This window comes from Acartia tonsa, chromosome 4 (assembly GCF_053477335.1).
Source record: "Acartia tonsa isolate MP-2025a chromosome 4, ASM5347733v1, whole genome shotgun sequence".
Lineage (NCBI taxonomy): Eukaryota > Metazoa > Arthropoda > Copepoda > Calanoida > Acartiidae > Acartia > Acartia tonsa.
The window spans coordinates 8,788,124-8,815,173 of record NC_137263.1 but is presented as its reverse complement, the minus strand read 5'-3'; the positions used below and the strand labels follow the sequence as shown (position 1 = coordinate 8,815,173).

Here is a 27,050-nt window from a genome sequence, read left to right as displayed (position 1 = left end):
TTTTCCGGGCAACCATAATGAAAATTTAAAAATGTTTAGTTCAGATGCTAAAAAAATGTTATAACTAAAATCGATTTTTACTCATAGTCTTGTAACTTTTTCTGAGAAGATAAAAATAATCTGAATTTGTTTGAATTTAATTTACAAAATTTTTGGAACCGAGTTTCAGTTCTTTTCATAATTATTTTCAATTTGCTTTGAAGTATTCAAAACTGTATGTTTAATATTTGAGTTTTGGTCGTCTTTACAAACAACAAAATTTAACAGGTTATATACAAGATAGAAAGCTTATATGAAATACAAAAATTTGGCTTCAAAATAATTTTTCACATTTTTCTGAGGTTTGAGTAGGGTAAACACTAGTCTACATTTTTAAGTAACATTCACAAAAAGTTTGCTTTTTTAAAAACCGGTATAATAGATATTTCTTGCGTAGTTAATGGAAAACAAAATTTTGTAACTTTTTATGCTAAAATGTTGTTCATTTTTATAAATCACAGCCAAACTAGATCATTGTCCTCCTGGTTCGGAGCCCAGTTTCTTGGTAACGTATTCCATCTTGTCCAGGCCATGGGCTCCTGGCCAATCCAGCTTCCTGGCCGCCCACAAGGTCGGCTAGAAACTGTGATGATATCAGCATGGGGACACACAGGAACACTACTTGTTGTCATGGACTTACCAGGACAAGAGTTTATGATAATACTGTTGGTGTCTTGGCTGCTACAATCACCATCAAACTTTCTGCGAGTAGGAGGTGTCAACACTAAACCAAGATTATCATACCAACTTTTTAAAATTGTTTTCTTTATCGTTTGCGTTTTTGATTTGAGTATTTCAACGGTTGAGCTGGATTTTGAGCAGGTTCCATTGCTACCGTCGTCTGTCTCACATAAATCAGAGGATCTTCGAAGATCCTTGTCTGAGTTGAGATCCTCTTCTTGAATGAGTTGGGTATCAGGCTCTAGGTTCTGGCTACTGGAACCTAAAGCCTCTGAAACCCCAAAGGGTTGGGCCGCGCGATCAGAGTCTTCTGTTTGTCCGCCATCTCAGCGGCTGTTATCCAGACGAGTGACCAGAGGATAAGGAATAAGAATCCTGTGCCCAGACAAATCATACCCTTGATCTGAAATAAGTTGATGGAATTAATATTCACAATTGATAGCATAGGAGCTATAATGCTTGTTTGCCTCTAACTTTTCCAACGTTTGTAAAGGTGTTTAGTCTCAGAATTAAAACTTATTAAAACTGCGGACTCTTAACACAGCACTTAGTACCCCTCTAAACCAAATGTAATGTCTATCATTTTTTTAACAATATCAAACATGTTTTGAATATGACAAGATACATATTTTAGACACCCAAATTTTCTAATCAAAATTTATATGATATCGGAGAAAAGTTATTAAGGTTAGTTTTAGCTGACAGGAAAGATTAAGGCAAACAACTAGTATGGTTTTATACCACCTTTTACTGCTAGTTTAAATTTAGATATTTAATTTTAAAGAAAATTCAAGGATACATGAGTTTATGAAAGAAATGTGTATTGCAGTATTTGAGTTGAAACTTATTTTCACATATTCTGATGCAGACAAAACAAAAGCTGAGTTGCAGAATTCTACAAGTTATGTTCTGGAAATTAAAAGTGGCATTAAAGTTAAAAGAAAAAGCTATTTTATATTGTTCAATCACGCATATATATATGCCATAACATTTAAGGGCTGATAATCTACAAAGTAAATCTTATTCAAGCATTAAAGTATTGGCTACTTACGCTTGTATTGAATTACTTAGTAATACCGCAAAAGTAGCATTTCAGACCGTCCCCTTTTACAGTCTATCTTTAATACCCACCAAAACCCTAATTTTTGGTGTTCAAAATTCATTTGATTTGTAAAAAAAAAAGATTTTGAACCAATGCTATTTTACTTACTTTTTCTTCTCTCCAGCAAAGAGAGGTGAAGTAAAGATGCTGAATTAGACAGAGAATAATTCCTGTTCCATAATACAGTAACCAGGGCAGTAGCAAGGTTCTCCGCCATCTTAAATAAACAACATTAGTTTAGTTCAAAACATATACATTTGTGTTAAAAGGAGGACTATCTAAACATATGTATTGCAAGCACAAACGCAAAAAGAAACACTGCAAAGTAGTCATGAAGTTTTTAAAATATAATGAAAGACTGCCACTATTGAAGTTAATTTGGTATCTCACAAATTATTTTAATTAGAAGTTTGAAAACGTAGTAGCGAGCTCTTTTTTTTAACAAATGCTTAAAAAATAGTTATGTCTAAGTTTAGCTTATAATTTTAACATAGTTTCCTTACAGCAAGGACGTCCAAGGGGGGTTAAAGCTTTGTCCATTTAAATCGATCCTGGTTAATTTTTTTGACCTAAATTTATATTTGTAGATTAAATGTATCAAAAATTAGAAAACTCTTTTCTTTATACTTGTAAAAGAATTGATTTTGATTGCTGTATAAAAATTTGCTGTAACTAAAATTTGTTAAGTAATGTTCAGATAATACAATGCAAGGTTGCAACTTTTGTTAGCAGCAAAGATTTTCTACATTATGAATGGTATGGAGGTATAGCTTAGATTTTCGGAGAACTTAATTTTATCATCTCACATTAAGGTTCTTATTTCAATAAGGTACAAAATAGTAAGCGTATTATTAACTATATTACATTTCAAATCAATAGGGCAGCATCTATTTTCCCCTTCATTATACCTTCTTAATATGAGTCACACACTGTGTTGTAATTTTAATTTTCGATAGAGTGGGTAGCATCTGTCAGATTTTAAATAACATTGAATATGATTTCTTATCTAGATATAAAGATTCTACATTAAATGGTAATAATTATGAAAATCCGTATTATGAAATTGATCTGTCATGTTCATATTTTAATAACAAACAATTTATTGAAAAATGTAAGCAATTTCAAACATTAAAATTTCTTTCTTGGAACATTCAGAGTCTTAATAGTAAATTTATTCAGCTTAAAGAATATATAGATTATTTAAAAGAAAATAAAGTTACAATAGATGTAATATCTTTGCAAGAAGTCTGGACTATTTATGACCAAGATATATTTAAAATAGAAGATTATATCTTTATCTATAAGTGTAGAAAGAATAAAGGGGGCGGCGGGATAGCTTATTATATTCATAAAAATCTAAAATTCAAAATATTAAATGAATTGTCAACATTTGAAGAAGGCTTATTTGAGTCACTCACAATTCAACTTGAATATAACAAAGAAAAATTTATTTTGAGTAATGTCTACCGGCCTAATACTTCTATAATGGGATTTACTGAATCTCAACAAATGGATTTTTTTATTGATAATTTTTCTAACCTACAAAGTAAATTAATGTCTTTTAAATGTGCCTCTTACATTTTCACAGATTCTAATTTTGACATTTTAAAATATCATTGTCATGAAAAAACAAATGATTTTCTTGAAAATTGCATTGCAAATGGTTTTTTATCTTTGATAACGAGACCAACAAGAATTTCTAGGACATCAGCAACATGTATTGACCAAATTTTTACTAACGCAAAAGATAATAGTTTTCATTCAGGAATTTTATTAAATGATATATCTGATCATTTCCCAATTTTCACAATAACACCTTATTCATATAAAGCAAGTAAAGAATCTTGTATTTTTACAAGAAATATTAATGAAGAAAAAATTACTGGGTTTATCAATCTATTAAGAAATGTTAATTGGGAAAATGTAACTAACAGTTTAGAACCTCAACATTGCTTTAATAAATTTTATGAGCTTTTTAATGAATTTTATGAACTTTCTTTTCCTTTACAAAAGATTAGAATTAATAAGAACATTCATAAAATTGAAAAATTTATGACTGATGGTTTAATGAGATGTAGAGATAAAAAATTTGAATTGTCAACGTTAAGTATTAATGAACCAACTGCTGATAATATTAGGATGTATAATAGATATAGAAATGTCTATAATTGTGCAATAAAAACAGCTAAAAAATTGTATTATTGTAATGAGCTAAAAAAATGTAAATCTGACTTGAGGAAAACTTGGGATATTATTAGAGATGCAATCCGAAAAACAAAAGATAAAGCAACATGTATCAATGAACTGAAGTTTAATGATGCTATATATTTAGATAATGCAGAAATTTCTGAGAAATTGAATGAACACTTCACTTCTGTAGCAAGCAAGATATCATCTAAAATAAATCCTTCTAACATTGATCCGTGTAGCTATATACCTAATTATAATTCCAGTTTTAAAATGCATACAATAAACCCAAATATAGTCACAGATATTGTTAAAAAAATGGGAAATAAACAAAGCATGGACATTTTTGGCCTGTCAAATTCTTTTTTAAAGAAAATAATTTCTGTCATTGCCCTTCCTCTCTCTCATGTCATTAACCAAACTATTTTAACTGGAAAAATACCTTCTGAATTAAAAATTGCAAAAGTTATACCTATTTTTAAGTTAAAAGGGAATAATTCTAATGAAAAAGCTGATCCATCAAATTATAGGCCAATAAGTTTATTAGCTATTTTCTCAAAAGTTTTAGAAAAAGTCATTTATCAACAACTGTCGTGCTATTTGATTAGAAATAATATCATTTTTGAACATCAGTATGGATTTCAATCAAAAAAGTCTACAATACACCCTGTGATACACCTCTTAAATTATATAGCTGAAGCAAAAAACGATAATAAAACTGTAATTGGAGTCTTCTGTGATCTTGCAAAATGTTTTGATACAATTCCACACTCTATTTTAATTAAAAAGTTGTCAAAAATTGGCATTAATGGCGTTGAACTTGAATGGTTTAAAAATTATTTAAGTAATAGACAGCAATTTGTACATGTAAACAATACTGACTCAAGAAAGCTGAACATAGATAGAGGTGTCCCACAGGGCTCTATTTTAGGACCAATTCTATTTTTAATCTACATAAATGATCTTAAAAACTGTACTGATTTATTTACCCTATTATTTGCTGATGACAGTAATTTTTTAATCTCTGGTAAAAACTTTACAGAGATTAAACTGAAATTAAACAATGAACTTAAAAAAATATCCGATTGGTTTAGGAGTAATCAAATGAGCTTAAATCCTGATAAAACTAAAATCATGATATTCAATAAAAATGAAAATACTATTGATTGGAATGCTCTTAATATTAAGCTAAACTTTAACAATGAAAATGAGTTTGATCCTGAGAAAATAAAAATCTTAAATTATGTCAATTCAAGTAGCAATATTCCTGCAATTAAATTCCTAGGTGTATTTATAGACCCTTCTTTAAATTTTAAATATCATGTAGAACATTTACGTAAAAAGATTTCTAGTTCCTTATTTCTTATAAATAGAGCTAAACATATACTGAATTTAGATAGCAAAAAAATGCTTTTTCACTCACTTATAAATAGTCATTTACTTTACTGTTTACCTGCCTGGAGTTGTGGTCTTAAATCTACTATGGAACCATTAATTAAAATGCAAAAAAAGGCAATAAGAATTGTTTTTAGTAAGAAACACATCTCACACACAATGCCTTTATTTAAAAAAATGAATGTCCTTCCTTTACATGAATCAGCTAATTATTTGAAATTATTATTTATGTATGATTTTATAAACAGTAAGCTACCAAGTTCCTTTCAAGGTACATGGCTTCGCCGTAATCAATTACATACCAGAAATCTTAGAAACTCTAATATGTTTGATGTTAAAAAACCGAAGTTTAAATCTATTGAAAGATTTCCTAAGTATCATTTTCAAGAATTATGGAATAACCATTGTAATAATGATTTATTAACCCACAATCAATCAAGAAAAAAATTTATAAAAAATCTAAAAGAATCTTTGTTATCAAGCTTAACTTTAGTGTGTAACAACCCATTATGTCAAGAATGTAGATAAAATTGTATTTCTTTTCAATATTGTTTGAAATCTGATAAATCAATCAAAATCTATTTGTTGAAATGTTTTTTTTTAAATTTCTATTATTGCAATAATGGTGTGAGACTTGTATGCCCTAATCAATCCTTCCTAATATCATTCTTTCCTCTCCAATATGATTTTATTTATTGCTTATTATCTTTTTTCTATTTATTTGTCTTATCTATATGGCCTGTATGAAAACAATGTGTGAATACACATTACTGCATACTTCCTAGTTTTTAGGAAACTGCCATTTGGGAAGAAATTTTTTTTATAAATTAACCATATCAATAAAATTTGACTGTATATATAAATGTATATAATATTCATTTAATTCATTTATTATTTTGTTGTTTTTTTTTTCTATGTATGTACACCCAAGAATAATAAATCTAATCTAATCTACCTAGGAGGAAAGTCTACCGCTGCGGCTTTGGCACTGGTTTCAGTAACAAATCCATGAGCAAACGCGCAGATGGAAAGCCTAGTTTTAACGAACACAGTAATTGTCTTAACCTCTTTTCGAGGAAGCTTTGTGTTTATCAAGATCGAAATTAATTCCTTATTCAAAATTCAAATTAGGCGCAAATGTCGTCTTTGTTTGACTTTCCTTTTCTAAAGAGACGCAGCATGGAATTGTTTATGTTTTGATGCGTCCACGTTCTTTACTTTTGAATGATATGTGAGTGGGTGAAGATTTCGGAGAATAAAGTTGGGCCTATCATTGGTCTCATAGTGCGTGAACGACCCTAGTATACCAGGGGCTTTAAACCATAAGAACTTCAGGTAGAATTTGTTCATTTTATTTAAATTGAATGGCGTATAGGACGAATTTATTAAGTGTAAAAGGCTTTAGCCAGCTAAACATGAAACTTTATTATGATTCAATTATTATGTTTTAGTAATTTTTATGTGCCTTTATTTTTGCATTTAACAATGATCTATTAAACCAAATAATTTTCCTTTAAAGCCAAAGTACCCAAAGATTCTTAACCGTAAAAAAAAAGATTAAAAAGCAAATAATTTTACGTGGTTATAAAAAACTGGAATTTTGTATTAATTGATTTTGTGATTTCAGGACTTTGAAATAGTTTGCCTCAATAAATCTATAATCAAACCTGCTGTTGAAACTTGATGGTTCCTGGTATTGGGGGTTTGTGTGTCCGTCAAACAAGATCTCTAGAACTTCCCACTAATTCGGAAGTCACACTCAACCAAAGTGTCATGGTTGAGACAATTTCAAAGTATCTGAAGAATAGGCATTAGCATTCTTCAAGAGATCAATAGCATCCAGTGATTATTGATGCAAAAAACTGTGACAATTTTTTCTGTGAAATAAGTACCTAGTGAATCAATATGCCACTAACCAAAAAGCAGAAAATTGAGCGAGCTATCGCTATTGGCAGTGAAAGGCTAGAAGTGTTTGATGAACAGTTAAAAGTGTTTTATGACAATCTAAAAGCCTGCCAAAGTTTTAGTTCATGTGAAAATGTGAATTTAAAATCAATTCGTGACATTTTTAGTGAGGTCAAGGACCAATCTGACCTAATAAAAAGTCTAAAACCTGCCGTGGAGACTAGTGAGATGCGCGAGTTTAAGCGTGATTTGGATGAAGCTAGTGAACAGAAAAGTGTTGCAGAAAAAGTTCACTCATCGTTGGAGCAGTGTACGAAAATTCTGCACTGGCTTGACAATGATTCAGACAACGCGAGGTTGAGCACTGTCGCCAGGAACCTCGACGTCATTGAGAAGGTGAGGATGGACATGGGAGTGCTCAAGATTTCCATGGAGTTGCGCCAAGAAGTACGTGACATGTACCGAAGGCTTAGAGAGATGGAACGTCGTTCATCTAACCTGGATGAGAGTGGGACACCTGCCATACTCTCCAGAAGTATGTCTGCCGTGGATATTCGGAGTTCCAACCTGCAGTATGGGCGCTGGGACAACAGTTTGTTGCCGTCCTTTGACGGTACTGACATGGATTACTCCAACTTTAAACAGGTCTTTAAAGATCTGTGCGCTGGTTACGGATTTTCTGACCAGAGGTTAAGTCTGATGTTGTGTATGGAAAAGGTGATAACCAATCCTGAACTACGCAAGCAAGTGTCAGCGATTAGAGATCATAATGAACAATGGTTGTTTTTGGATCAGATGTTTTTATCAAACACCTGCCGGTTTATGAAGATTTTGACTAAGCTGAACAAGATGAAACCTGTGGATAAACCTGTGGACGTGGTCAGTGCAATTGCTACCTTCAAAAGCACCATGCAGGAAGTAGGATCCATCGTTGGTTCTGAAGCTAAGGATTACCACCACCTAACTCTTATTCATATTTTCAAAGACAAATGTCCAGATGCCCTGAGAGAGAAAATTATGATGGAGCTAGGTAGCATGAACCTACCAGACATCAAGAAGATTGTAGAACTGCTGGAGAGGACAAGGGGAGCAATGTTGGCTGGTGATATGTCCTATGACACTAGCGCCGGCAAGAGAAATCGTGACAGAGCTGCCGCCGCGCAAGTATCTGGCCGCAGCGACAATAAAAATGGAAAGGCTGGAAAGGACAAGACTTCCAAGTGGAACAGTACATGTCCTGTTGAAAGCTGCAAGGAGAAACATCCGATTTTCCGTTGCCTCACGTTTAAGAAGATGGATGTGGTTGACCGAAAAAAAGTTGTCCAGCAGAAGAAGTTGTGTGAACTCTGCCTGTGTGATGGCCATGCTGCAAGTGTAATAAATCGGATAAGCTTGGTGTTTGTGGCACCAATAATTGCGACAGATATCATAGCCGGTTGCTCCATGAGGCTAGTGCTGGTGTGAATACAGTCTACAAGTCAAGTTCTGCACCCAGCCCCTGTACCTTCTTACTTCAGTTAGTTCCTGTTGTAGCACCTGGCGGCGGCGCCTGCCACGCCACCGTCATGTTTGACTCCGGTGCAAATTTGCCACTTGTGTCTGAGAAGTTATCCAACAAGTTGAAGCTGAAATCTACCGGCAGATATACAACTATTTCTGTGGCTGATGGCAGTGAGACTTCCTGCCGCAATGTTGTGTTTTATCTGAAGGATAGGGACGGTAATTTGAGGGAGTTTGAGGCAGCTGTCATGCCTACCCTCGGCGGGGCCAACGAGATGCGCTCGGTCCACCCCGAAACCGCCGCCGAAATATTTAAGATGCCGCCAGAAAGATTTACATATGTTAGTGGAGGCTTGGATATCATCATTGGAAATACACATCCTTACGTGTTTCCGTCAACCTACCAGAAAGTGGGCCAGTCTATGTTGTGGCGAACCATTTTTGGTAGTGGTTTTATCTGTACAAGTGCTGACGGTGGAGCTGGAGACCAAAAATCGGCATATAAAGCTGTCAGTGTTAGTGGAGGCACCTTGCCAGACTTTTTGACGTTAGAATCGTTTGGCGTACAGCCGCAGGCACTTTGTCCAGGATGTACTGCCTGTCAAGAGTGCAAGGCTATGGCCGACGGCACTACCTGGGACCAGCGTGAGAGGCAGAGAATAATTGAGGCAGGTTTAACACTAGACTTGCAATCCAACAAGTGGACAGGTCAATATGCTTACATTGAAGATCCTCACATTTTGCCCTACAATGAGAGTTTAGCCCGCAAAATTGCTGAAAAGGATCGTGCCAGGATGGTCAAGGAAGGTACCTATGATATGTATGTGCAGGTATTCAATGACGCCATCGCCAGAGGCGTTTTTCAAAAAGCAACACCTAAAGAATTGAAGTATGAAGGGCCCAAGTCTTGTTCATCAATAGTGGTTGCTTTCAAGGAGGATTCAAGTTCCACACCCATGAGATTGTGTGCAAATAGTTCTCTGACGTTCAAGGGTACCAGTTTTAATCACATAATGCTGGGAGGTCAGCCGCCAATGCAGAAGATTTTTTATCATTTGTTGCTTTTCCGCGGTTATAAGGTTGGTTTAACCGCGGACATTTCCAAGTTTTATAACTCCATCCTGGCCACAGAGTTCGACAGCCAGATGAAGAGAGTCTTATTTTCCCCGACGCCAGACGGTCCACTTGAAATTTACCTGACTAAAGTGGTGAATTTTGGCGAGCTGGCCGCCGGGAATCTGGCAGTCACAGCCCTGAAGTTGACGTCCCGCCTGTTCAGCGGAAAGAGTGAAGCAGAGGTCAAGGAGATGTATGGAGAGGGACAGATAAATGGTAGTGATATTGTTGCAAAACCTGAATTATGGAAGGAGCCAGAAATACCTACCTACCCCGAGGAAAATTTCAAGTTACCTCAGATTCCAGTTGCAGTCAAGCTTGAGAAGCACAGCTTCATAGATGATGTTATTTCGGGGGCAGGATCTGTGCCAGAAGCCAAGGAGATGATGAAAGAAGCCGACAGAATTATCAGCAAAGGTAGTTTTTCCTTCAAACAAGTCATTTATTCTGGTGATAATTGCCAGCCAACCAAGGTTCTTGGGCTGATATGGAAGCCAGCCACTGATGTGTTATCCATCGCCACGAGAGTCAACCAAGATGGTAAAGTCAAGGGAAAGAAGGTGAAAGAGGATGCTGATTTGTACAACCTCCAGGACGCCTTGGACGAGAATCTGACAAAGAAGATGGTCCGCAGGTTCACCGCCCAGACCTTCGACCAGCTCGGGCTTTGCAGCCCTATCCTGTTGAGAATTAAACTTGTCCTGCGGAAAACATGTTTGCTGAATTTGGGCTGGCAAGATTTCATTCCAAAAAGTCTACGGGATGAACTTGTTAAGTCGCTGGAGGACAGAGCTGAGGTCGCTAAATTGGAGTTTGACCGTTGTGTGGTCCCGGAGGAACCAACTGGCCTTCCATCCTTGATGATGTTTTTGGATGGGTCATCAGAGGCCTATGCATGTATGGCATATTTGAGGTGGCCTACTAGGCAAGGGTTTGAAACGTTCCTGCTAGCCACAAAGTCAAGAGTTGCGCCGGTCAAGACTGAATCAATTCCACGCCTTGAATTGATGGGTTGCCAGATGTCCACCAGGTTGTCAAAGTCCATCAGAGATGCCCTGCCCTTTGATGTTGTCAGAGTGATGTATTTTACTGATTCATCGTGTGTTTTATCACAAATTGTTTCCAACAGTGCCATGTTGAACACATTTAATTCTCATCGCATTGGTGAAATCCAAACTGCAACCAACAAGGATGACTGGAGGTGGGTTCCTGGGACGCACAATGTTGCAGATTTGGGCACCAGAAGCACCTGCAAGGTAACAGATTTGGGTCCAGGTTCCAGGTACAGATTGGGCCCAGAATGGTTGCGCCAGGACGAGAGTGCGTGGCTGGTGAAAACTGCCGAGCAAGTCAAGCAGGATTTACCACCGGAGGAGTTGAATACCAAAATGGTTAAGTTGTGTTCAATGAAAGTTACCGGAGAAGCCGCTGAAGATGTCTTTAGGTTTAAGCACAGGAGATCATTCGGACAGGCCAAACGTATTATGGCAGCTGTCCTGCAAGTGTCGAACACCTGGTTGAAGAAGCTAAAGAGCAGACAAGAAGGCAAGACTACAGCCGCTGGTAGTCATGTAGCAGCCGCAAATTCTGTGTACAAGCCGTCTTTGTACAATTTTATGGCGGCGGCGGAACTTTTCATTGTGTCATGTAGCCAACAGGATGAGTGGATAAATGACGCTAAAGGCAATTATTCGTCATTGAATCCATTGGTGCATGAAGTATCCTTGACCTGGCCTGTCGTTGGTCCCGGAGGTAAATATGTGACCAGGGAGATGCGTATTCTAAAAATGGTTGGTCGTGGTGAGCCCGTCATTGACGCCATTACTGGTGGCCGTAAAATGCTATTTGAAGACATGCCAGGTTTAGTAATTTTGGAGCCTGGTAATTGGTTAGCTTCTGTCATTATGAGAGAGGCGCATGTTGAGCTTCATTCTGGTGTCCGTGGAACCTTAGCTGAGAGCCGCCGTTGGTGCTGGATTGTGAAGGCAAGAAGGTTGTCCATCATGGAGGTTAAGAAGTGTTGGCCCTGCAGTGTTGAGAGGGCCAAGGAATGTCGTACAACCATGAAGGATGTTTTACCTGACAAGTTGGTTCCGAGCAGGCCTTTTGAAGCTGTGCAAGTTGACCTTATGGGTCCGCTGGTTACGAGGAGAGCTACCACCAAAACGAGGAGTCAGACAGCAACGAAGAAGGTGTGGGTGTTCGTGGTAGTCTGCAGGTTCTCGGGAGTGCTGTGGCTGGATGCCTTGGAGAAGTATGATACCAGCAGTATCCTGTTGTCCCTGCGCAAGTTGGAGGCTGTTCATTGTCTGCCGAAGGTTATAGTAAGCGACATGGGCACACAATTATCCGCTGCTCGCAAGGTTTTAGAGCAGAAGTTGGGCAGCCAGGTAGAGTTTTCTTGGTCCCAGATTCCAGCCCGTGCCCACCATTTTATTGGGCAAGCTGAGAAAATGGTGGGATTAACCAAGAGATTGCTGTCCAAGAAGTTGGTGAATAGTTCTGTTAATTTTAATGAGCTCCTGGTGCTGTTGGCAGAGGTTAGCAAGTTAATGAATAGCAGACCATTGACGATAGAAGCTGCGAATGACGTGGAGAATTGGCGGCTGATTACCCCTGGCCAGCTGCTGGGAAATGTAGACCGCCAGCCGTTGTGCAATGTGGCGATGAAACCAGAGGACCAAATTTCCTCCAGGTTGAAGTTGTTAGAAGATTTGTCTGCCCAGTTTTGGACTTCCTACCGCCAGGAGATTCTGCCGAAGATATTGAGGATGTCCAAGTGGAAAGATGAAATGGCGGAGCCGCTAGCTGACGGAGATATAGTGCTGGTTACGAGTACAAATCCGCTGATGAGATGTCTGCGGATGGGCCGTGTGACGAGGATTGAAGATGGGAGAAAGACTGCAAGAGTCTTGTTCAGGCTGATAGATAAATCTCCCCTGGAAGAACATGCTGTATCAGTCAGGCAGTTATTAAAAATTATGATTAATAATTGATTCTTATTTTATGAAAATTGAGAACATTTTTTTTAGTAAAAAGCCACATTTTCATATGCCTATTTTTATGCCTAAAATAAGAATCAAGCGAAATGCGATCAATTTTTATTCTATTTCATATGCTCAAATTTAATTTTATTGAGTTTAATTTCTTTTCAAAAGTACAATTCATTATAAAACTTACCTGAAAAGTTTACCAAAAAAGGAATAAATGTGTCGAGGTTGCGTGATTCGATATTTATTCTAAGAAAAAAATCAAGTATTTTTTTAGCAGATTTTTTTAAAATTACATATGAATTTCAATCAAGTAAAACATTTTATTCAGATCAAGGAATGATTGAAAATTCATATTTAAATTCTCATTTTTTTTTACAAAGAAAAATTGGTATTTTTTCATAATTTCGATGAAAATTCTAACAAAGATATTATTATTATTTTGCTATTATCTAAGTATTGAAAAGTTTTATTGTTGATTAAGATAGTTACAGTTCTTATTCATTAAGTTTGAAAAACTTTCTGCCCAAGGATTTGAAAAATTTTTTCTTACTACTCTTTTTGATGCTTAACAAATTTAGTTTTAAGTACCTATAAATCTTAATTTTCTTGTCTAAGATTTATTTCGTTTTATATTCTTACCATTATTTGTTTACATTTCAACCAGATTTCGTAGGTACTTATTGATTTATTAATAATGATTTATTACCTATTGATTATGATATGAGTATAAGTTGTTATATTATAACATCATGATTAATAGGATTATCCATTTTAGGATTTGTGTATGTGATCTTGTGAGTGTCATGTGCCTGGAATATTGTATGGTACAAACCAATCCCCATCCTTCTATCCTAAAATGTGAGGTATTATGAGTCCTAGTGAGGAGTATAATATTGTGTATGCATTTCATGGGGTTTCATTTAGTTAGGAGCAAAAATTGTCATGTTTTTCGGGATGTGGCCATTCTCATGTGATTATGGTGAGTTGAGTTTAGTGAGAAATGTTGCTAGTGCTCAGCGAAAAAAAACCTTGAATCTAATTAAGGAAGTTAATTTGACTTTCAAACGGGGGGTGTGTCTTAACCTCTTTTGGAGGAAGCTTTGTGTTTATCAAGATCGAAATTAATTCCTTATTCAAAATTCAAATTAGGCGCAAATGTCGTCTTTGTTTGACTTTCCTTTTCTAAAGAGACGCGGCATGGAATTGTTTATGTTTTGATGCGTCCACGTTCTTTACTTTTGATTGATATGTGAGTGGGTGAAGATTTCGGAGAATAAAGTTGGGCCTATCATTGGTCTCATAGTGCGTGAACGACCCTAGTATACCAGGGGCTTTAAACCATAAGAACTTCAGGTAGAATTTGTTCATTTTATTTAAATTGAATGGCGTATAGGACGAATTTATTAAGTGTAAAAGGCTTTAGCCAGCTAAACATGAAACTTTATTATGTTTTAGTAATTTTTATGTGCCTTTATTTTTGCATTTAACAATGATCTATTATACCAAATAATTTTCCTTTAAAGCCAAAGTACCCAAAGATTCTTAACCGTAGAAAAAAAGATTAAAAAGCAAATAATTTTACGTGGTTATAAAAAACTGGAATTTTGTATTAATTGATTTTGTGATTTCAGGACTTTGAAATAGTTTGCCTCAATAAATCTATAATCAAACCTGCTGTTGAAACTTGATGGTTCCTGGTATTGGGGGTTTGTGTGTCCGTCAAACAAGATCTCTAGAACTTCCCGCTAATTCGGAAGTCTCACTCAACCAAAGTGTCATGGTTGAGACAGTAATAGTGTCTGACTGATTATGACGTAACAAAAAAAAATTAGCCAATGAGAGGCCACTATAAATTTTACCATTGGTCAATAACGGCCTCTCATTGGCTAATTTTTTTTTGTTACGTCATAATCAGTCAGACACTATTACTGTGTTCAGTTTTAACTAGAGCGAAGCCGGCCAAAAATGTTGTTGTACACTTTCAAAAAGTAACTAAAGTAACTAAGTAATAAGTATCTTTCACGTTTTCAATTTTAGACTATTAATTTCTTTTTGACACTTGTTTTTGTATTCTTGTTAGCGGTAATTTTAAATAACTACTATTGTATGTTTGTTTGAATTGTTCAGCTCACTTTTATGTATGTTGTCATCCTTGTTATCATATTTGCAAATAATGCACATTTCTTCTTGGAATTGAAAACTATAAAGTTTCTTGTTTTGCGTAGTTCTGCCAATTTTGCATAAGCAAAGCACTGCAATCAAGTAGATAATTTGTCCTGTACTTTTTTTACCCAGGGATCTTAATGGAAGGGACAATCGACACGCTTTTTGTCATAAACAAAATTACCCATATGAAAGTAAGAGTTTTGGTGAAAAGTTTTGAAAATTTATTCAAAACCCAAGATTCTATTTAACCATCCTCCCCATAGTCTACTCTACTGAACTGTCCCTCCCTGCTTTATAAACAAAGAGTAATAATAAGAAGAACAGTAAGGAAAAGCAAGACAAAAGTTACTCAATCAAAGGATATATTGATTATTTACTGGCAATAACAGGCAACAAATACTTATCCCAGGTAATATAATGCCACCGTGTTAGGATAATGGACGATTCAAAATTATTTTTTGGTTGAAAGTTTATATTAATCATACTTAGTTTATATCTCTTTTTCAAGAAGATTTTAAAAGCAGGATTTTACAGCCCCATTAATCAAATTTTAAAATTAATTATCCTTTTTTATTGATTGATTTAATACTTACTTTCTGCCGCTGCCACCAAGAATGAGAAGAATATTGACGAGTACAGCCAACAGAATAAGTCCAGCTATCAGGGTCAACTGACTACGCGACATCTCTCTCTGAATACAAATATTTATTTTAAAAAGTTTTTAATAATTTTAGTAGATTTTTTACAATGCTTTTAAAAGATTTATTTAGTCCACTTTTGGTATATCTTCAGTTAACCTTTGAATTGCCATAATATGCAAAGTTATATTACGTAGTTTTAAACAGGACTTTGTGGCCACTGAACACAAAATTCAATTAGCATTCTGTCTAATATAAATAATATGTTTGTATATATTTTAATATGTATAATAGTGCACATCTCACCTATCCTCTCATATAAACTAACAGAATGTTTATTTACACTATTAAGTGCAGTGCATTTAATCTCTTACAAACCTTTCAATTTGTTCAGGCCATTACATTTTAAATGCAAAATAGAAGTCTCAAATTATGCATATACCTTTCATAGGGTTAAACCAATGCCATAATACGAAAATAGGAAATTATGAGTTAATTTATTTCTAAAAAAAATAATAAAGAATATATTTTCTTCTTTTTGTGACATGTCCGAAAAAACATAAAATTCCCTTTATTTATATTAAGTTTTCAGGATCTGCTGGATTCAAATTATATTTTCCATTAAAGTTTAAATTTTATATTTGTTTTGTAATTTAATCTTATAAGAATAAAATGAAACCATTGAAATACCATATTCGAATATATAGTAGAGCATCATCAAAACTTTAATTTTATAATTTTTATTTATTTTTCATAATTATTATCAGTTTATTATCCATTTACCCATACCTGCTTCAAATCCCCCAGTTATTTTAACTGCTGATGTGGCATTTTTTTTCTCTAGAGACTTACTAATTTTAATTAAACAAGAATGACAATATTTGTAAAAGCAAAGCATGTAAAATTGAACAAGTTGAGGGGGATGAGGGCAGGTTTAACTCCACCCCATCCGTACCAGAAAAACAAATTATGGTAGGCACCCCACAATTTTAAAATACGTTAGATTACACACCCCAAACCTATGAAAATTCTCATTTTCCCCACCCCCATATAAAAAAAACCTTAAATGTGAAATATTTTATTACAATGTTCCGATGGTTTAAAAATTTTATTCCTATTATCCCTTTAAAAATTAAATTTACAACTAGACACATTTGTTGGTAGGCTTATTTAAGGTAATTATGTTTTCTTTAAATTTAATATCATTTTATTTTTCTTATCTAAAAATAGTGACGTTGGATTGGCAGACATGCGGCCAGACACACAAGTTTTAAAAAGTCACAGCGCCTCTTACAATATTAATTTTAACCAAATATTGCAAATTGTTTTACAATATTTTTTCCCCTCTGAAGGATAATCTTTATCACAAAAAGGGAGGTAAAATCCTTTACTGATAGTTTAGGGTACAATATCCCCCCTCCCCCACATTATCTAAACTTATTGCTAACCTCTAAGGGGAGCACAAACCATAAGGGCCCTAACCCTACAAGACTCAAGAATATAAGGTCATCTACCCAAGGGTAGGCTAAAAAAATCCAGGTTTTTGAAAATACCCATTTAAGCGGTTTGCACAGCCTTTAAATTACATGTCTTGAGATAATGGTAAAAGTAAAAATTAAATTTTATAATTGGTCCTTTTGAGAAAATCCGCAAATTGTTTTTTCTCCATTTTATATACTTTTACCATAAGCAAGCATCCATATTTCTTTTTTTGTTTGTTTGTTAGTGGTCCACTTAAAGTTGGAAGGATATTGTCGAGAGAGGACATAAAAATGCAAAGCTTTTGATGGAAAACATAAATATTAAAACAAAACACTAAATGTATACAAATGTTTTTGTCTAAAACATGTTTTATTTTTATGAGACAAGAACGAATTTGAAGGAAGTTTTCGTCTTTTGAAAAATTTAAATGAAACCATGAAAGCAACATGGAAAAGAAGCCAAATATGAGCTGTGGAGGAGAAAAAAAAACAATCATCAGGTCACATACTCCATGTGAGTTATAAAGTACTATTGGCTTCGCCCCTAGCCTCTAGGGGCTTTGCCCCAAGAGGTAATTTTAAAAAAATTAAGTGCCTCTGGTGCTCCCACCGCTAATTTCTAATTAATTATTTTTTTTATTTGAGGGGAATTTTTTTTTGTGAGTTGGGGGTCTCCCAACCCTCAGTGGTTACCGACATCTTAAGGGACAGACAGACATCAAGCTACTTTGTAAGTTTGTATTATAGACGTACAGTTGTACATAAACTATCAAACAATTAGAATTGAGAAGGCTTGAATAAAGCAAAATATATTTTCTACAAAGAAGTGTGTTCTTTCTGTGTAGTTAGCTCTAGCCGCGCGTTTTTTGAGTATTATAGACGGTAACAATAAACATAACAGACTTGTAGATTAAGAGAGCTGTAAAATAACCTACCCCAAAAGATTCCTTGTACTTCTCATTAATTACAGAATCTAGTTTAGCAAAATAGAGAACAAGTAGGACTCCGCTCAGAATTGAAAGGATTCCTCCGATGATCTGGACACCTAAATAAGATATCTTTAATAGCAAACTAGTATTTAAAATCTGAATATGAACAGACTAAGTTGTTTTTTTTTAACAGGTAGGGAAAACAAAATACTATGAATTATTTTTTCCCACCTTATGTTTCTTTTTCAATTAGCTTAACTCTTTTCCACCAATGAATATATTTATCTCATAATATTGATATTGTAATAGTAAGATAAGCCGATGCACTGGAAAGTGTAATGTGTGACGTCATAAAAATACTCTATTATTCATTTTTTAGGGGTTTCCTTTTCAACTTCTCCTCTCATCCCTCATTTTTTGACGTGTTTTTGTGACGTCACACATGGCACTTTCCAGCGCCTCATTTAAGCCATACTCTTAAGCAGGCCCCAGTAGTCAGTTTAAGAATCTGCAGCCAAGTAAGCAATTTCTGTCAAGTCAGCCATCTACAGACGCAAAAGTTGCAATTTGAATTTAGAGGGGATGTTGACAACCGAGTCCATCTTTTACTCAACAATCCACTTTTAAATCACAAAAGAAATACACGGCAGCTACTTCATAATTTCTAGTTGGATAACTTTTAAAGTATGGCTTAGAAACCAATTAATATCCTCTAGATTAGAACCGGTTTTAAGCCATACTGAAAAACCATATACCATATCGTATTATATCCAGTTTTCTACGATTGTAAAAATGTACAATCATATGATTTTGTTTAACCGTGTCTTCGGTATCTCGGTGCTAAAAAAACTGGTTTTAATATCATAATTGTACATTTTTATATCCGCAGAAAGCTGTTTATAATACGATGCGATAAATAACTAATACCTGTTTTCATTTTTAAAGGACAACAAATATCTGTGTCACTTTTCTCTGCTTTGCCCATCTCAATGAATAATGATCTAAAAATGGAAACAAACAAGAATGATAATATTCATAAAAGCGAAGCTTGTATACTAAAAATCAATAATGACCTTACTAACTTTTGACCTAGAATTATTGCATGACTATTTTTTTTTATAATTTTGAGAATCAAAAGTTAGTAACTGTATTATAAATCTTTCCATAGAGTCAAAATTGCATAAAAAATTCTCGACGTAAATTTAACTTCATTACAAAATTGTCAACGTAAAATCGAAAATTGCAATTTCACAAATATGACACAAAATACAATTTTTTAGACGCAATGATGTTCACTTTTCATGCCCCATTAGTAGGAAATCTTCGCTTTAAGAAATATAATATCTCTTCTGTGGAAATTTAATTCTTTACAAGAATGCAATTTTTTCAATTTTTCATTCATTTTCGTAGGAAAATTTCACGTTGCTAAAAATTTTTTGTTTAATAGAACCCATAGACGTCCAAGCTTTTTTTTGGGGGGGGGAGGGTAAGCGCCCCATTACCCCCCCCCCCCTTGGACGTCTATGATAGAACCTAACCTTTTACTTTTATAAATCTAAAAGTGCATAATGTCCACAAAAATGCCCAATGATATTGATAACACCAGTTGATTATATCCCTTAACACCGACCATTTAACAGATAATCTTATTTCAAGTAAAAAGGGAATCGAACATTTGCCTTTATAAACTCTTTGTCACACACTATCTATAATACAAAGTAGAATGATGTCTGTACGTATGTCCATCCGTCTGTCCGTCCGTCTGTCTGGCTGTCCGTCTGTCCGTCCGTCCGTCCGTCCCTTAAGATCTCGGTAACCACTTAACCGATCGGATTCTACTCTTCAGGGAATATATCCACTGGTCCTGTGGTGGTTTTAGGCTATTTTCTTGTTTTTTTTTAACGGATGGTTGTTGCACTATTGGAACTGATTTTTTTTAAACGGATGGTTGTTGCACCAGTGGAACTGAATTTTTTTAAAATCACCTCTTGGGGCAAAGCCCCTAGAGGCTAGGGGTGAAGCCGCTGGTTTATAATAAAATGTTACCTTATTGTTACCCAGAAATAAGCCACCAACATGGAGACGAGAAATGGAACAAAACCAAGAAACCTAATTTAGAATTTGGTATTATTTCTATTATAACAATTTAACCAGAGATTCATTATTTTATCAATTATTTTTTATTAGATGTTAAGATTTTTTTTGGAGGGGGGAGGGGCAAACTTATGACCCAAAAACCGAAAAGCAAAACCCAATATGTAGAGGGGATAGCGAAATTTATTCTTCATCCGTACGTACGTGGATAGACATACATACCCCGTTCTACTTTGTATTTTGTTTCTTTGGAGTGGAGGGGGGAGGGTGTCCATACACCAAATAAAATAGCCTGAAATCTATATGACCAGAGCCTAAGCGGTGAAAATTAGGATTCCAACAGACATCTTTCTTTGTACAATAGATAACTAATTTTTATTATCTGTCTGTTCTTGATTAATCAGTAAATCATTCATACCTTAGCAATTGATATTCTACAGTGTTGTTCATCTCTGGAGCAAGTATGGGCAGGGGCACTGCGAACATACCAATGGATATACCAAGGAACACAAAGATGTGAATAAAGTACATGACCAACCAGGGAACTAATAACCATCTTGTACACCCTGTACATCCAAATATCTAAAAACAAGAACAATTATGCTTTTGAATTACGCAACTGAAATTATTACAAAAAAAACTTACAGAAAGTATTTTAATTGATACTAGGGGCTATGCACCTAGAGGCTTTTAGGGAAACATAAAATCTTTTCTTTTCAATCTATATTAAGATCAGATTCAGCTGTTTACCAAAAAAATATTTGCTAGTCATCGCATTATATTTTTTTGATTTTTAGCGATAAATCTTGGGAGAGAGGTTGTAACCTCCCCCCAAAAAGCTATAACCCTATACAGGACCTATGAGAAGCTACACTGTAAAGTTGAACCATATCGGTTCAACGATTAGCGAGATCCTTTGGTACAACCAGACAGAGAGACACACAGAGATCATTTTACTTTCTTATAAGAATAGAAAGTACTGTATAAAAACCATTGTGTTTAAATTTTAGATTTCTAATTTTACTGAAAGATGCTATTATAAATCTCTTCTATGTTAATAGTTTACTAGATGTAAAAATATGTGTTAACTACTTGTCTAAGTAATGCCTTATCTCTCCCCTGATTTAAGTTCTAAATTGTGAATAGATTGTAAGTTTGTATCTTCAAACTTGTATGCATACTTAGTTATAAACCATTCAGTACAGATATTAGACCTGTTCAAGATCAACAATTTATAAAGAGAGGGGTAGGTTTCTAGTAGAATCCGTAAAGGTTATGTGTTATAAAAATTGATGTTAACTTTAAAAAAAAATTTTTGGTCTATAGTTCTTTTCAATAAGAAATACACATATTTAGTGAATATTATCGTTCTACTACTATTTTTAAGCCTTAAAACACACACCTTTATGGATTCTACCAGAAACCTACCCCTCTCTTTATCGTTTTTTGCAAAATTATAAAGCATTATGATATTTTTAAAATCTTTCGATTTTTTTGTAATGATATTTTATTTATAATTATTCGATAAACAGTTTATCATTTTCTTCTTATTTCTTTCTTAGGACACAATAAAAAAATAATGTTTTGTCCTATTTTAAAAACATTAAGTCAGTGTGTTTCCAGACAAATAATTCAAAATCTAATCATGATATACAAAAAAATCAAGTTATGAAATAAAGACAAATATTTTAGTTTAAAATTTGCTTTGTTTAAGTCAAATCAAATTTAGATATATAATTTTAATAAAGAGAGCTGGATGCCCAGAACTGTATAACAAAGGTGTCTAACAACAAAGTTAAAATTTGTATCTCAATAAAGAAAATGTTTTTTCTTAGTATACCAAAAAAATGAAATATTGAACAGATCGAACCATCTACTCTACATATACGTATACATACCAACAGCTTACACGCCATACACTGGAGCTCCAACAATATTTTACGTAAACGCACAATAATATAAAAGGCATAAACTTTTAACAATTTTTTTCAATAATTTTCACAAACATACCAACTATATCAACTATTTTAGTGTCATTGGTTGGATCATGTTAGGTCTCCCATAAGTTAAATACAGAGAAACGTATTCTTGATTTTTCTTGTTTTTTGACTTGTAAGTTTTAGTTTTCAGAAAGATACATAACAAGTTTAAACTGTTGATAGATTAAGATTCGTTGGCAAATTTGGAGAAATAGTTTTAAACCTTCCCAGGACCTTTACACTGTAAAGGAGAACCATATTGGTTCAATGGTTGGCGAGATCCATTTCATGTATTAACATCAAACGCTTAGCAGAAGAAGCAATCAGAATATTTATTTTTTCTACAAGTTTCATGTTTTCTAAATTAATTTCAATTGGTTATCTTTTTATCTGTTTATATAAAGATAGATAAATAATTATATATATTTTTTAGCTTTCTTATTAAACGAGATCTACCTTATATTTGATATTTTATAATGTTTGTAGATATATTTGAAGTAAGGAAATAACAATTTGAATAAGAATATATTTGGCTCTTAACTTTGATCCTGAATATGTAATTTGGAAATGTAACTTTGGAAGATGTATATATGTACACATCAATCTTAATCATACATGTACATTATAGCAGCATATAGTATACTAGTGGTTAAGCCCCTTGCATTAAGGGACTCTAAATTCGATGATTAAAAAAGATAACATTACTTTTTTTTTTAGAAATTACGCAAAACCTTCTCTGTACCTATGTGTGACGGAAGATTTCCGAAAATGTAGATCTCAATCAGTTCAGTAGACATTGAAATTTTAAGCTTCAGGCAAAATAAAACTTACTTCTTTAAAATAGGATACATATGCTCTTGACTAAATTGGGCTTTTCAGGAAAACGTCAGACTAGGTTTAGACTATTTTACAATGTGTTTATATAGCAATTGCTCAATAGGTTATAGGCGAAGTAAACTAACAGAGAAAACAAGAATATTAAAAGTGAAAATCTAACCGAGAAAACAAGAATATTAAAAGTGAAAATCTTCAACAACATAAAATATGATACAATAAAATATTTGCTGTAAACATACCAAATATTAAATACTGATTTAGATGATAACCGTAGACATACCAACCAGCAAACCTTTGTTATAGAATATCTATTAAAAATAGCTGAAACATGGTATTTAACATAATTAATGTTTCTTTGGAATTGAAATGTGATGACTAACCACTTTTTTAAGCTTACCAGCAATAAATTTGACAAAATTGAATATTCAAAGAGAACATCTGTGAAAGTGTCTATGGGTGGGAAGGTGCAGGGTCGAATCCCAGTAACTTTCTCCAGAATAATTTCTCTAACATCCTCCAGGAAGATCAGGTAACAAACATACACTCCTGAAAAGTAAATAATATTATTAAAGTAAATGTAAAAACTGCCAAGTAAAATTGTATAAATCCGCGGAAATGTATATGATTGCTGTCGAGAAGGTGTTGATTCAGAGTTTGGACCACTGTGCGGCATACTAGAGGCGCTACTGCTGCTATGTCTGGCACGTGACATCAATAATATAATTAGAGTAAATGTCCTTGCACATAAATGCACAATCAATTAATTATCAATTAGAAATTCCAATTAAAGCGACAATCAAAGAGTTGGTTGACTTTTGGGTTATAGATTATCCAATTTCAGGGTGTTAGAGTGCTGGGTCATTGTCAAGATGATCCACAATATATTCTTTCTTTTGGAGGCAATAATGGCACCTTTTTCTTTTTAGATATTGTAAAAGACAACTAAAAAAGTTTAAAACAATTACTAAATGTAGAAATACAAAATTCTTTTGGAATCAGAATAATTAAGAATCCACATTAGTAATTCTGCTAATGTGAGTCTATAAGCAACCCAACACATCTATCAGGTACTTACATACATACTAGAATTATTATAGAGTAGTTTCAATAATAAATACATATATTTGTATTGCATGATGTTCTATGTTCTAAGTAAAGATATTGTTGTATTGTAATGTATCGACAATATTGGCAGAATAATAGAGGTTATAATGTCAGATGTCTGTATTATACAACATCACTATATGTTTATTATAAATATATCAGAGCAAGGATGATAGCATCTATTGCAAGTAGCGAAGCTCATAAAAATCAAGTAAATAATAAGTATAAGAAGAATAACCATACAAACGGACGGACAAAGTAAGTTATAGAAAGATGAGGATCTAGGACTATAAAAAAATTTAAGTCATTAATCTTTAATATAAGCTGAAAAAATCACATTTGACATATTGGATCTTCACTGATATTTTAAAACATGTCGTACGAATTTCAGACATGTATCTTTTGTATCAATCATCTATAATTGTATTTATCATAGAAGTTTTAACGGACGGAAACTATAGTATGGTTTTAGAGTATTTTCGCAACTAAAATAACTTTTTTGGGGGATAATGAGTGCCAATTTGGCCAATTACCAATTGAGAATTTTTTGATTGATTAACTGAAAGAATTGTATATAATAATTCTGATGAGGAGATAAGGGTATCCTTGTTCCCGACATTATGGATGTTGGATACAGTGATAGTGCAATGAAAGTTTCTTATAATACTAAACTTTACAAAAAGAAAGGGACATGACAATGAATATAAATTAATCATCCATTCAATTAGTATTTAGGTGCAAAAATAAAATTTGATTGTTTGTACTAGTTATTTGTTCCGTATTAATAAAATTTAAAAGAATTATTTTTCTGCTGTTGTAAACTTCAATCCTTCCAAACCCGGCTTAATTATGCCTATTCTTTAATTTATTATATGTTATCATAAAAGGAACTAATTTTGTTTTGCCAAGAAATATCTATTTTACCTCTAGACTATCTACAGTACTTAGGAATCTTAGAATAAAAATATACTAAATGTTGATTTTGAGAAAATTTAACAAATTTGCAACTTTACCAGGGGTATAGTGATTGATATTAATATATAAAATGACATACCTAAACTAATTGTCAACAAGATAGCTCCGATGGCTTTAGCTCCTTTCTCCAAAGATATGGCACAGCAACATTTTTTTATCCTCAGGGACACCAGCCCCCTCTCGTCTTCGCTCATACTGAATTAATTACATTATTTTAGCACCTTGACTAAAGCAAAGCATTTGACGCAATTTTTAGTGTCGCATTTTATCTATAGGTTGAGTATGTCCGTACATTCGTCTGTCAATGCATTTGCAGTGGCTACAGTTTGTCGAATGATAGAAAAAGAAATGAAATATTTATTACTTGATTTAATCTTGATGTCAAACAAAAATCAAATTTTTAGTAAGTTTATGAAAGGACATCCCAAAAATTACAATAATTTACTCTTAATTTGTTAGAAGACATGTTATTAATTTGTTATTGATGCGCTTCTTGTGGATATACCTGTCGTTGCAATTATATCAATTTTGTTAAAAGTGAATAGGTCCATATTAGATGCTACATACATTACTATGCCTATATGGTAAAAATGCACAAATTTTACTTTACTAAATATTTTAAACCATAAAAATAAAATGAAACTAAAACTTTATTTTTTTCAAATTCATTTGCTATCATAGTTTACAGGTCTAACACATTTACTGTAAAATACATTTTTTTATTGAAATAATTTTAATTACCTGAGGTTTTAAGTTTGTTTTAATTCACGTACAGAGCTGCAAAAAAAAGGACACTGGGAGATAACTTTTCTATATTTATGTAATAACTTTATCACAATTTTGGGTGAAATTTTCACACATCTTGCTAACTATCCACACTTAGAAACTGTGACATACAGATAGACTTGCGGATAAACAACACACACTCACACATACACACACCATGTTATAGCCCTAACTCTGGGAGGATGTTCAGCACTGCTTATGCTTACAGCTACATACACACACTCACACACACACACACATGCACGAAACAGCACACACACACAAACAAACACACATGTATAAATATTAAAGAAACCCCTGGGCACATTATACTATAGAGGCTGAACAGTGTACATACACACAACAGAGGTGAGTACACAATGTCTCAGGCATAGAGAAGGGGGGTAGTGTAATTGAGAGAAGAAGTGGGGAATGGGGATGGAGGTATGCATCCCTTGGGAATTTACAGAGAAAATCTAGGCCCTGCTCTTCTCTCAAATAGGGATGGGGGATAAAGGGATGAGTGGCATGAAAGAAGATGGCTTGTGCGGTGTGCAATTTGTGGGTGGCATTCATTTATTTTGGGGGACAGTTAAGGGCAACACAGGGGGTAGAAAATAAGGACATTAAGCTAGAGAAAGGAAAGAAGGCCGGTGCGGTGGACAGAGACAGTTGGAGCAAATTTACCGGGAGAGAGGGGTAAAGGAAGTAGGTATGAAGAATTCAGCCTCTAGGCGAGGAGTATTTTGGGCTTTGAGCATTTCTTTGGGGGGAGGGGATGGAAGGGATAAAAAGTGTTGAGTGTGGGAATAAATACACAACATATATTAAGTAAATAAGAGATATGAATGTGTACATTGTACATCAGGGCTTTATAAGACCATAGAAATGACCCATCTGGGGATTAGAAAATGATAGAAGATTTTTTTATGCAAAACCTTTTCTACGCTTTAGCTGTGTACGTCTGTATGTACGAACGTTATTATTATATGACTTATAGATTACAAATTAGGGTATGTTTTAAATCAATTTTAAAAAAGCCATTGGAAAACATCTGTTATATTGGAAACGCAATTAATCTATAGTCTATACTAATGTTCATTAATTAAATAATTAACATGTTGATTTCATATACCATTTTAACAAATTCTAACATTTCTTTTA

At 33.9% G+C, this 27,050-nt stretch overlaps 1 protein-coding gene across 1 annotated transcript; it reads right to left on the bottom strand.

Moving 5' to 3' along the window:
- Nucleotides 1-26,101, bottom strand: LOC145315940 (uncharacterized). The gene is made up of 10 exons (XM_080156111.1): nt 25,863-26,101; nt 25,201-25,316; nt 23,440-23,588; nt 20,645-20,808; nt 20,179-20,241; nt 19,060-19,133; nt 18,139-18,248; nt 15,678-15,775; nt 1,931-2,039; nt 1-1,123 (listed from the first exon to the last, which is right to left on the bottom strand). Exons 2-10 carry the CDS (start codon nt 25,313-25,315, stop codon nt 983-985), a joined length of 1,023 nt encoding a protein of 340 aa, XP_080012237.1. The 5' UTR covers nt 25,316; nt 25,863-26,101; the 3' UTR covers nt 1-982.
- Between the last annotated feature and the right edge of the window lie 949 nt (nt 26,102-27,050).

What these genes read in the sequence shown, in the direction of transcription:
- LOC145315940 (XM_080156111.1), bottom strand. Translation starts at nt 25,315, where the DNA reads ATGAGCGAAGACGAGAGGGGGCTGGTGTCCCTGAGGATAAAAAAATGT. An exon ending in GTAGAATATCAATTGCTAAG is followed by an intron (nt 20,242 to 20,644) that starts GTATGAATGATT and finishes ATTCTAAATTAG; the next exon opens with GTTTCTTGGTTTTGTTCCAT. An exon ending in CTTGGTGGCAGCGGCAGAAA is followed by an intron (nt 2,040 to 15,677) that starts GTAAGTATTAAA and finishes TGTTTATTTAAG; the next exon opens with ATGGCGGAGAACCTTGCTAC.